Here is a 13,158-nt window from a genome sequence, read left to right on the forward strand (position 1 = left end):
CATGGTGAAAGCCCATCTCTACTAAAAATATAAACAATCATCCAGGTGATAGTGGCCTGCGCCTGTAATCCCAGCGAGACTGAGACTGGAGAATTCCTTGAGCCTGGGAGGCAGAGGTTGCAGTGAGCTGAGATCACGCCACTCCACTCCAGTCTAGGCAAGAGAGTGAGACCCTATCTCAAAAAATAAATAAAATAAAACAAAATAATGGATATGAACTTGAACCAAAAAGAAATTCTGAATTAAAAAATTCAATTACAGAAATTGAGAACTCAAGGGATATGTTTAAAAGTACATTATCACTGAAGAAAGAATGATCTGGAAAATAGGTGGTAAAATATGCAAATGAGAAACAAAAATGAAAAAGAGCAGACAAGAGGTACAGAGGATATGGTGTGTAAGTCTAACAGGTTACTGAAGCCCCACAGCAAAGAAGGGCAGACAAGGTATCTGTTCCCTTGTTCCCCTATTCCTGCCTTCTTTTTATTAAGATATTTTAAAATTCAATTTATCTATTATTGCAAAGACAGATAGTACAGAGACATCTCATATACCTTCACACTCATTTCTTTTTATTAACATCTTTCATTGATATGACATATTTGTCAAAATTAGTTGACCAAAATTGATACTTCATTATCTAAAGTCCATGCATTATTCAGATGTTAATACATTTTTTAAAAGAAAATAATAAATGATAAGAGAAATGTTTATTATTGAGGAAGTCGCTAATTTTCTTAGGTATATATCACTCTGCCCTCCCCACCCCACAGTGTTAGCAAATATTGGTATTCATCTGTTCATTAAAAATGGGGAAATTGAGTACTTACATTAAAAAGTGAGTTGCTAGATCCTTTAAGGGAATGAACAAATTGAGTATGTTCTGTATATAAACCTTATGGGCTTTTTACCTAGAAGACAATTTTACAGTCTTTTTTTTTTTTTTTTGGCCACTCATTATTTTATCTGCTTCATTAGAAACTGCTAATGTTTACTTTGTTCATTTCACTCATTGGGTTCTTTTTCACCAGTATAGGCTAGCTTCACTGTCCAGTATGGAACCACTAATCCCATGTCGCAATTTAAATGTAAACTAATTAAAATTCAATGAAATGTAAATTTTACTTCCTCAGTTCCTATCAGCCATATATCAAGTGAGCAAGTATATGTAAACCTACCCCCAGAGGTTGAGCTGACAAATGCAGTTTCTCAGAAGGAAACATTTGGCAGGGACGAAGGGACTTAAGATGGTGGATCCCCATACCTGCCCTGCGGGAATGATTCTTTCTATAGCAAGCTTTTTTTTTGGTAAAACATGTGCAGCTGGTCATGTCTGAGACCCTCTTGCAAAACTCTGACCAGTGGGAAAATTAGATCAGCATCTTTATGAGAGGGGTTTCTATGCTACAGATATTGTTTCTTTATGAGGGGTTATCTATGTTATAGGCATTGTTTCTTGACCTTGCTGGGGGAATGCCTTGGTATGCAAGAGTCAAACACTGGTTATTATGATGTTTCACTTCAAGATGGCATTACTCTTGTCATGCAACAGGCTGCTTTCCTACACATAGCCATGTATGGCTAATGGCTTCCATATTGGATGGTAGATACAGAACATAACTTGAAGTCGTCTCTTCCAGTCATTGGCCGTCGTAACATTCTTCAAAATCTGGCTCAACTGTACCACCTTTGTGGTCTGAATCATCTGACACAAACATCTTCAACTTCTCTCTTCTCTCTTGCAGTATTTCTGTCCTCACTCACCCTCCACTTTCCTCCTATTAAGGAACAAATCACTTCCTTCTTTTCTGAGACAAACAACTTCACCAGCCTATCTGGTCTCATTCCCTCCCCATCAGCGGTATCTCTTTTCTTCCATCTTCAATTTCTAGTGCCTACTAAACTTTACCTTTTCTTTTCTAGAAATTAGCTCTCCACTACCCTTGAAAAAAAAATACTTTAAATTCGGTTGCTTAGTTCAACCAATATCTTTTTTCCTTTCTTGCAGTATCACAATTCTCAAAAGAGATTATTGTCTATTTTCAGTCTTATCAACTCTTCTGAACCACTGGAAAGGAGAGTCCACAGGTAACATCTCTCTCTCTTGCCCTCCTCTGTCATTCCCCCTAATTCCACCATTAGCTTAGTTCTCACCCTCTTTCGGCTCTCTGCAGCATCTCTGCTAGTCACCTGTTCCCTCTCCTGAAACACTGCTGCTTTTATGATGTTTGAACCATCTGGGCGCTCCGTAAGTAGCTCCTCTTCTCGAACTCCTTTTCCTCCCCCATTCCAAAACGTTACTATTTCACAATCCCGTTTATTTTCCAAAAGACCTCCCTTGGTGATGTCATGCATTGCCCTATTTTCAATCATATTTTCACAGATTATTACATTTTGCTAAATTCATGTGTCACCTTTATTCTTTCATCTCTTTTGCCCTTTAATCCACTCTATACGGTACAGACACCGCCCTGAACACCGTTCTAGCCATGTTTTATGTGAATAGCCTGCACTGATGATTCAATGCATTGCTAACACGTGAGCCTGGTATTTGACACTCTCCACAACCTAACTCACTCTAACCAGCCCCTTGGCCTAGTTTCTGGCCAGCCAAGATGGGCCAATTCCGAGCTTGCCCTGAATCCCGCCCCGCTGTGCCTTGGCTCCTGCCGCTTCCTACGCGGGAAACCCATGGCGCTCCTCCTGCTATGTCAACATCCAGCACGCTGCCAGGCGCAGCTCGAGGGCAGAGTCCACGACGAAATTCCTACGAGCTTCTCCTGCCCCGGACCCCTCCGCAGCACCTGGCGTCCTCGGCATTCCTGGGCAGGACCCGTCCCCGCCTCAGCCCTCCCGCAGCTCCTAGGACTGTAGTCTTCGCAGTCAGCACGTCTGCGATGAGCGTGGTCAGCTTCTCTTCCTCTCAGAATGTAGAGATCATGGGTTCTCGGTGTTTATTTTCTCGATGGTATTTTCTCTATGGTATACCAACCTGCGACAGAACGAGGAAAAGTATGTTTGGATATATACTTTTATATATTTTAAAAAATCGAATATATAATTATATTTAATATGTATCTTATGTTCCCCACCCTTTCAGCAGCGCGTCAACCGTTTGGATTCTGCGATGCCCCCGCCAGGTCTGAGCCGGACCCGCGCCAGTACTCGCGAGACCCGATCCGCGCCCGCCACAGAGCTGCGGTCCTCCGGGCTCCTAGAGGGGCGTTCCCCCCCCCCGCCCCTACTTCCGGCGCGCGTGCGCAGGGCGTTGTTCTCCCTCCCGGGGGCGGGTGCTTCCCACAGCTGGTCTCCCTCCCGGGGGTGGGTGCTTCCCACCGCCGGTAGAGCGAAGGGTGAGTGGGGCTATTTAGCAGGGCGGTCCTGGCTGTTTCCCAAAACCGCCCCTATCCCGCATCAGGCCTCCGCGCCGCCTATCTTTGACCCCTCGGCCACAGGCCGGGCCTCGGCTGTGTCTGGGGTCCTGCCCGCCGCTCCGTAGGTCAATCCCGCCATCCGTTTCCACTTGCCCACTCAGCCACCCGCCTTTTCGGTCAGCTGACGCCTCAGGCGCTTACCCAGCGTGTCCTGTGTCGGGTTGCAGGCTCAGGAGTCTGACACGCGCCAATGGGCTCCTTCCTGCCACTTCTCACGCGGCGCTTTTGAGACGGGTCTCGGCCTTCCTCTTGACTCCCGAGTCTGGGCTAGATCCTTTCTCAGTCATTCTCGGAACACCTGCCTTCCCCTTTGTAATTTTTGTCACAATTAAATTAGGTAATGCTTTCTGTTTAACGTCTGCCTCTCTCTACTATTTTTAAGTTCTGTAATGGCAAAGACGCTGTCTTGTTCGTAACTCTTTGGTCAGCACCTGGCACAAATACCTGCACAAATAGGCACTCAAATATCAAATGTGAGAAAAACAAAGGCCCTCTTCTGAAGGGCTCTTTGATTTGGTGGGGAGTCCAGATGTGAAAAGGCATTTTAGCAGAGTAGGCGTCTAAGTAAGGACTCTGGAGTCAGATTATTTGGTTTCTAAACAGTCCAGACTACGTCACTTATAAGCTACATGACCTGGAACAAATTACATAACTTCTCGTCTTCAACTGAACAGTTGAACTTACACCATAGAGTGCTCTGAAGATGAAATAAGACACTTAAAGCAGGTAGACAGGGCCTGACTCTGTAATGAAGCCTCAGCGTTTTCTATTACAATTAAGCAAACAGATACATTATAGTATCTGTTACATTATAATGCAGATACATTATAATAGCAGTGATGCTGCTACAGTCAGGATTGTCCAAAAGTACCCTAGAGTTTCCTTCTGGATTGCTTGGACTAGCACTGGGGACTGACTTTCTCCCAAAGGGAAGAGCTGTACCTAAGCTCACGTTGGCTAGAAGGTTTTTGTTTTTACTTTTAAAAAAACTGGTCAGAAGAATGTGATCAGATTTACAATCTGTAAAGATCACTGTGGTTACAATGTAGATAACAGACTGATGGGGACTGAGTGAATGTGGGGAGCCAGTTGGTGAGTTCTTGCGCAGTGTGATAGGATAGTTGCTGGGATGAAGATGGTTGCAAGATGGGGAAGAGCAGATTCTTGAAGAGAAAGTAAAATCAACAGGATTTAAAGGAAGGAAGGAGGTGGGGGAAAGGACCATGTTAGGGATACTTCCACGTTTCTGGCTATGCAGCCAAATGGATGTTCCTGCTTCTTGAGAGGGACCCCTGGCAGAGGAGTAGGTTTAGGATGGGAAGAATCACGAGTTGGTTATGCATGTGCTGAGTTTGAGGTCCTTTTGAGAAATTCAAGAGTAGTTATGGTGGGAGTGAAGAACCGTGGGTAATAGGTCAGGAGTTCAGATAGGAGGTCTAGACTGGATGGTAACCGAAGGTTAGAATGAGGTGGCCTAGGAGGAAAGTAGAGAGTGACAGTAGAGGACTTACGGCTCACCTGATGGACTGATGTAGTGGAGGCTGGACCTCTGAAGGAGATAGGGAAGGAGCAGAGGTCAAGTCTTTATGACCAAGATCTCCCTCAGCCACATACCCATGGAGAACTAGTTGGTGAGGCATAATATTTACAATAAAATTGAATAATACAACATATTGAATTTAAAAGGCAAGGCACATAACATAGACTAATGGTCACTAACTGAAGAACATACATTAATGTGATGTAGCTCTTGAGAAATGCTATGTACACATCCATGCACAGATCTGACAATGCATTGGTTGTCACAAAATTTCATTAAAAAATTTTTATTTTCCTATTACCCTGCTCAGAGTAAGATATGAAATTTTTAAAATGTCTATTGTCACATAATAAGAACTAAAAAAATGTGTGTAGTTTTTTTTTTTTTTTTTTTTAATAGCGATGGGGTCTCACTCTGTCACGTAGGCTGGAGTTCAGTAAAGCAATCATGCTCACTGTAGCCTCGACCTCCCAGTCTCAAGCAGTCCTCCCAACTCAGCCTCCTGAGTAGCTGGGACCACAGGTGAATGCCACTACACCTGGCTAATTTTTAAATGTTTTGTGGGGATGGGATCTTACTATGTTGCCCAGGCTGGTCTCAAACTTTTGGACTCAAGTGATTCTCCTGCCTTTGGCCTCCCAAAATGCTGGGATTACAGGCATGAGCCACTGCGCTTGGTCTCTAGTATTTTACACTAAAAAATTAAGAGGAGAAGTATCCCCAGGTTTCTTGTGTTTAGATGTGTATGAAAAATCTATTAATATCTGGCAAAGCACAGCTTAGGAGATGCTGCTTTGTAGGCGTCTCAGACCTAACTTTCTTAATGAATAGCTTAGCAAATAGCACCATCATCCTTTAGTCACAAGGGCCAGCCACAAACTTGAGTCCTTGACCCCTCTCTCTTCCAAACCCTTGTACAGTGTGTCAAGTCCTGTCAAATCTCCCATCTTTTTGTCTTTTGCCTCCCAGGGCTCAGTCTCTCACTGTCTGTCTCCTGAATGGTTGCAACAAACACCTTCCCATGTCTTCTCCACACCACTCTCTGGGTGAGCACACAGACCTTCCAGCCATCACTGTGGCCATGAGTATCAAATGCAAACTCTGTAGTACAACCTCTCAGACCTCCTCTCTCACCATTCATTAACTATACCACAGGGTCTGGCGCAGCACCCTGACCCATGGAGATTCTGACTCAGGAAGTCTGCTTTGGGGTTCATGATTCATGGCTGATTTTGAGCCATAGTCAGAAGTGACAACCATTAGTCTGGTCTCCCCAAACTATCTTCAATTTCCTCAGTGGGCCACATTCTCTCATACTTGTTTTCTCTTTGCCTGAGTGACCTTCCTCTCCATCTCACTCAGCTCACTCAAACTCTGGGAGATGTCTCCTCCAGGCAGCTCTTTCTAGCTCTTCCCATCCCTCTCTCCTTGGTCTTGGTCAGTCATCTTTCCCTTTTGCTACCTTGCCTACTTTGCTCCATCGTTGGATTTATCACTGTGTTTACCTGGTGTTTTCCCATAATAAACCAAGAGTCCTTTGGAACAGGTCTTTTAATTCTGAGACTGTTCTTTAGTACACTATCTAGCACACAGTAAATGCTGAAGTGTTTGTTGAAATAATACATTTTTCTTTGTACTGTTTCAGAACCTTGTGATTTAAAAGTCAAGAATAATTTTTCCTTGTTTCTACATTCACCTTGCCCATTCTCCATGATCCCTTCCTAACATTTTTGCCGTCATTTCTAATTTAGTATCAACCAAGATTGTCCTGGGCATCAACCCATTCTGTAATAAAAAGAAGTAAAAAGAGCAAGTACTGTAGAGTTGAGCAACCTGGGTTCATGTCTTGATTTTGCTATTTACCAGTTTGTAGTCTTGGACAAAACTTGGCTTTTAAGAACCTTGGTTTCCTCATTTGTAAAATTGAGGTGATAATACCTCATGGTGTTACTGTCAAGCTCCAGTAAAATAATATTTATAAAGTGCTTGGCCCATAGTAGGTGTTTATTAAGTGTGAGTTCCCTTCTTTTGGGATGCCCCATAGCATAATAGAAAGAGCTAAAAACTTTGGTTGCAGAGCCCACTTCTGCTGCTCACTGGCTGGCTGTCTTTGGTCAACTTATGACTCAGTAGCCTCATTAGGAAAATGGGCATAATTTTGATTGTCCTTATAGAGTTGTTAGGAAAAGCATATAAAATTTATGTTATGTTAGGAAAAGCATATAAAATTAAGCAGCTAGTGCTTAATAAAATGGTGGTTATTTTTGAGATGTAACCATTTTTGAGATGTGGTTATTTTAAGATGTAACTTAATAAAATGGTGGTTATTTTTGAGATGTAGTGTTCTTCTTGCTTTCTATAATCTATAAGCACTATTTTATTATCCCTAATGTTGTTCCTAATAGTGTTAGTAAAGGCCAAATTGATTTTGGCCATACTAACATTTTTCTTTCATATCCTGAAAAAATCCTGAGTCATCTATAAATGTATCATTTATGTGGAAGTGCCCTGTTAATCAGTTTTCTTTATAACACTATGCTCCCTGGCAACTGGCCTTCAAAAACCTGTGTTTATATTCCAAGTACCTATTTTCCCTGTGTAACATGACCATTGTCTACCCTCAGGAGCATCCTGAGGAGTTGGAATTCAGAAGGAATCTCTCAGACGCAAATCTCCATCTCCTCCCTGCCTCACCTGGGCAGCCTTTTCAGACTGTCTCTGCCCAGAATGTCAGGAGAGGCCACAGTCTTGGCCTACCATGCTCCGGAAGAACAGGAAGGACTTCTAATTGTCAAGGTTGAAGAAGAAAATTATGTTTTGGGCCAGGACTTTGGCCTTGAGGGAAACCCCTGGAGCCAAGAGGTATTCCGGCAGAAGTTCAGGCAGTTTAGTTACTCTGACTCCACTGGCCCTCGGGAGGCTCTGAGCCGGCTGCGAGAGCTTTGCTGTCAGTGGTTAAGGCCGGAGGTGTACTCCAAGGAGCAGATCCTGGAGCTGCTGGTGTTGGAGCAGTTCCTGGCCATCCTTCCTGAGGAGCTGCAAGCTTGGGTGCGAGAGCATCGGCCAGAGAATGGAGAGGAAGCCGTGACTATGCTGGAGGAGCTGGAAAAAGAACTGGAGGAGCCAAGGCAACAGGTAAGAAGTAGACATTTTTGTTTGTTTGTTTGATCTATTGTAAGTTAATGGGGAAGCCATAATTATGACTGGGGCATTGACTCAGCTCTCAGAGAATTATACAGTTTCTTTCTTTTGGGTTATTAATTATTCACTCATTGGGTTCAAGTCACTAGGGCTCTTAAGTCCTGTTTTTTTCTCTCTAATCATTTGAATGCGTTTTTGATTCTTCCTGTCCTGCACTGTTGATCTAGGAGTTTTCTGCTTGTGTATGCTCAGAATGATAGTGCTGGTACTTGATTACTCCTAGGACACAACTCATGACCAAGAAATGTTCCGGCAGGAAATGACATCCACAGGAGCAGTGAAGTCTCTGAATAGCCCGGTGCAGCCCTTAGAGAACCAGTTCAAGAGTGAGACTCAGGAGTCCCAGGCTTTCCAGGAGAGAGGTGAGAAGCCCCAGTCCATTTGGGGTTGATGATGGAGGTGAGAGCTATCATCTGTGGCACGGTTCATTTTCTTAATGACAGCCACTTGTGGCTATCACTAAGTATTGTAGAAAGCCTTCTTTGCCTAGAAATATTCTTCCTTAGGCTCTGCCTAGAATCTGAAATTCCAGTATCATTTATAACTTTGGGTTAAGAATTAAAGTCTTTAGTAAAATTCTCTAATACCCAACATTTTTTTTTCTTTTTCTTTTTCTTTTTTTTTTTAAGGTGGGATCTCACTCTATCACCCAGGCTGGAGTGCAGTGGTACAACCACAGCTCACTGCAGCAGCCTTGAACCCCTGGGTTCAAGTGATCCTCCTGCCTCAGCCTCCAGTGTAGCTAGGACTACAGTTGTACACCACCATGCCTGGCTAAATATCCATAATATTCAAAGCTCAGTATTCTGTTATTTAATTTTGGTTTCATTGGCAAGACAGTCCCTAAGATGGAGATGAATACTATATCAGTAATAGAAACCACATAATCACTTAAACAGGGAAAGTTTAATATTAAGAATTGTTAACTACTAAGTGTTATAACAAAAAGTCAAACTCAAAAGAATACAGGAATAACAGATATAGAGTGTCTCTAGGGCTGAGGCAGAACATCCAAGGTAAGAACCAATCTGCAGGAGGGTGCCACAACTTCCCCTTTCCTGCCAGGTCTGAGATCCAGGACTTGTTGGAGATGGCACAGCCACAGCCCACTGAATGGAGATGCTACTGCAGTGCTGAGCTAGCGGAACTCACTAAGGAGTCACACTCTGCAGTGATAGAAGCTCCCCATGGGGAGCTGACCTGGTACAGAACTTGCTGGGAAGCTACCCATAGGGATGGGGCCTTTGGAACTCACTGGGGTGTGCACTGCTGGGTGTCCCATGTGCTACAGAAACAAACACAAAGAACATGCCAGAAACAGGAAGAAAAGCCCTTTCTTCCAGTTCCTCTGCAACCCCCTCTATTGATAGAGCTCACATCATGCCAGCTGGCAAATATTCCAGTATCACAGACAGGGCAATGAAGGGTAGATTTGAAACTGAGGCAATAAATTGATAGCTGTCACAGATGCCAGGGATTAGAACTGAAAGGACTTTGATTATGTTATTGGCAAAATCATCCTTATGGGCAGCAGATATATCAGGCATACCATCTTGTTCTCATTAATCTTTTGTTATATCTGACTACCCTTCTGATTTCGTCTTCACCAAGCAATCTTATTAATCCCATGAAGCTTAGCTGTAATAAGAAAATGCATTTGTTCAGTCTGGTCCATGTGATGGTTACATTACCCATTAATTCTCATTCTTTTTTTATTACTGAGTTTCACGGGCTTAGTTAATAAGAGTCTACCCCAAGAGATAAATCTATTTTTTGTATGATGATATAATTAGGTGTATGAGGACATAAGCCCAAGGGCCAGACACTGGACCTCAGTGGTTCACCAAAGGAATCCATACATACCATCCATCCATTGAATTCTTCTGGGAAACTCCCTCCCAACCTTCCCCAGGCATCATACCCTGATACTACCATTAGCCAAGCAGGCCCTCTTAAGTATCTTCTGCACCAAGCAGGTGCTACATTAAAACGGGTTTTGAAAATTCATCTCGAGGAAATCAAGCTGTCTCTGTTTGCAGATGACATGATCCGATGTCTAGAAAACCCTATCATCTCAGCCCCAAAGCTTCTTAAACCAAGAAGCAATTGCAGCAAAGTCTCAGGATACAAAATTAATGTGCAGAAATCACAAGCATTCTTATATACAGATATTCCTATATCTCTATGTCCGTACTGCACACCTGTACAACAATAGATAACCAGAGAGCCAAATCATGATTAACTTCCATTCACAATTGCTACAAAGAGAATAAAATACCTAGGAATACAACTAACAAGGGAAGTGAAGGGCCTCTTCAAGAAGAACTACAGACTGCTGCTCAAGGAGATCAGAGAGGACACAAATGGAGAAACATTCCATGCTCATGGATAGGAAGAATCAATATCATGAAAATGGCCATACTGCCTGCCCAAAGTTATTTATAGATTCAATGCTATTCCCATTAAACTACCATTGACATTCTTCACAGAATTAGAAAAAAAAAATACTTTAAAATTCATATGGAACAAAAAAGAGCCCTTATAGCCAAGACAACCCTAAGCAAAAGGAACAAAACTGGAGGCATCATGCCACCTGCCTTCAATCGGCACTACAAGGCTACTATAACCCAAACAGCATGGTACTGGTACAAAAACAGACACATAGACCAATGGAACAGAATAGAGGTCTGAGAAATAAGACAGCACATCTACAACCATTTGATATTTGACAAACCTGACAAAAACAAGCAATGGGGAAAGGATTACCTATTTGATAAATGGTGCTGGGAAAACCGGCTAGCCATATGCAGAAAATTGAAACTGGATCCCTCCTTAACACCTTATAGAAAAATTAACATGGACTAAAGACTTAAACGTAAAACCCAAAACTATAAAATCCCTAGAAAAAAAATCTAGGCAATACCATTCAGGACATAGGCATGGGCAAAGATTTCATGATTGAAAATGTCAAAAGCAATTGCAACAGAAGCAAAAATTGACAAATGGGATGTAATTATACTAAAGAGCTTCTGCACAACAAAAGAAACTATTATCAAAGTGAAGAGACAACCTATGAATGGGAGAAAATTTTTGCAATCTGTCCATCTGACAAAGGTCTAATATCCAGGATCTATAAGAAACTTAAACAAATTTACAAGAAAAAACCCCATTAAAAAGTGGGCAAAGGACATGAACAGAGACCTCAAAAGAAGACATTTATACACCAAAAAATATAAAACATAGCTCAACATCACTGATCATTAGAGAAATGCAAATCAAGACCACAATGAGAAACAATCTCACAGCAGTCAGAATGGCGATTATTAAGTCAAGAAACAACAGATGCTGGCAATGCTGTGGAGAAGTAGGAACACTTTTACAGTGTTGGTGGGAATATAAATTAGTTCAACCATTGTGGAAGACAGTGTGGCAATTCCTCAAAGACCTAGAACCAGAAATACCATTTGACCCAGCAATCCCATTACTGGGTATATACTCAAAGGAATATAAATTATCCTATTATAAAGATACATGCATACGTATGTTCATTGCAGCACTACTCACAATAGCAAAGACATGGAATCAACTCATATGCCCACCAGTGATAGACTAGATAAAGAAAATGTGGTATGTATACACCATTGAATACTGTGCAGCCATAAACAGGAATGAGATCATGTCCTTTGCAGGGACATAGATGGAGCCTGAAGCCATTATCCTCAGCAAACTAACACAGGAACAGAAAACCAAACACCACGTGTTCTCACTTATAAGTGGGAGCTGAACAATGAGAACACATGGAAACCGGGAGGGGAACAACACACACTGGGGCCTGGGGGGTGGGAGAGAAAGCATCAGGATAAATATCTAATGCATGTGGGGCTTAATACCTAGGTAATGGGTTGATAGGTGCAGCGAACCACCATGGCACATGTTTACCTATGTAACAAACCTGCACATCCTGCACATGTATCCCGGAACTTAAATTTTTAAAACAGAAAATTCATCTTATCAAGTCCCCTGCCTTAAATCAGGTAAATGTCAAAACCATTTAGGTAGATTATTTTTACCTTCTTTTTTTAAGATCTTAAGGAACAGAGACTGTGGTAAGTGCTTCTTGGGCTTTTTCATATTGGTATTTGTTATGGGATGAGTTGTGTCCCTCCAAAATTCATATGTTGAAGCTCTAACCCCCAGCCAGAACCTTAGAGTATGATTGCATTTTTTTAGAGATAGGGCCTTTATAAAGGTTAAAATGGAGTCATTAGGGTTGGCCTTAATCCAAAATAATTGATGTCCTTAAAAGAAGAGGAGATTAGGACACAACACAGATCAAGGGATGATCTTGTGAGGACCTAGCAAGAAAGTGGCCAACTGTGACCAGGTGCAGTGGCTTATGCCTGTGATCCCAGCACTTCAGGAGGTTGAGGCAGGCGGATTACTTGAAGTCAGGAGTTTTGAGACCACTGTGAAACCCTGTCTTTGTTAAAAACACAAAAATTAGCTGGGCATGGTGGTGCATGCCTATAGTCCCAGCTACTTGGGAGGCTGAGACAGGAGGATCACCTGAGCCTGGAAGGTGGAGGTTACAGTGAGCTGAGATTGCGCCACTGCACTCCAACCTGGGTGACAGAGTGAAACTGTCTCAACAACAAAAAGAAAAGAAGAAGGTGGTCATCATCTGCAAGCCAAGGAGAGAGAAGAAACCAAACCTGCTGACACATTGATCTTGGACTTCTAGCCTCTATAATTGTGAAAAAAGAGATTTCTATTGTTTACCACCCATTCTGTGGTATTTTGTTATGGAAGCCCTAGCAAACATACTATATTGAAGTTCTTATGTCCATATGAAATACTCCCAGCTTTAATTTGTTCATAATCCACTTTCTTTAGTTTACAGAGTCCTCATAAAACACAATCTGTACTTGAATGCAGTCAGCACACTGCACTTTGACCTTTTTTTTCTTTTTTGAGACGGAGTCT

General features: G+C 42.3%; 1 protein-coding gene across 3 annotated transcripts in view; it reads left to right on the forward strand.

Annotated features, from left to right (window-relative positions):
* ZSCAN30 (zinc finger and SCAN domain containing 30) overlaps positions 1 to 13,158 on the forward strand; it is a 35,212-nt gene that overhangs the window by 15,086 nt on the left and 6,968 nt on the right. For 2 of the 3 annotated variants that reach the window (XM_011943689.1, XM_011943688.1), the window contains exons 2-3: positions 7,599 to 8,109; positions 8,399 to 8,537. The exons of the other annotated variant lie outside the window; for it this stretch is intronic. In XM_011943689.1, the coding sequence (XP_011799079.1) occupies positions 7,702 to 8,109; positions 8,399 to 8,537 (547 nt within the window). In that variant the 5' untranslated portion in view covers positions 7,599 to 7,701. The remainder of the gene's footprint in view (positions 1 to 7,598; positions 8,110 to 8,398; positions 8,538 to 13,158) is intronic. 3 annotated transcript variants of the gene reach the window in all.

Source organism: Colobus angolensis, unplaced genomic scaffold (assembly GCF_000951035.1).
Source record: "Colobus angolensis palliatus isolate OR3802 unplaced genomic scaffold, Cang.pa_1.0 Scaffold220, whole genome shotgun sequence".
In the NCBI taxonomy this organism is placed as follows: domain Eukaryota; kingdom Metazoa; phylum Chordata; class Mammalia; order Primates; family Cercopithecidae; genus Colobus; species Colobus angolensis.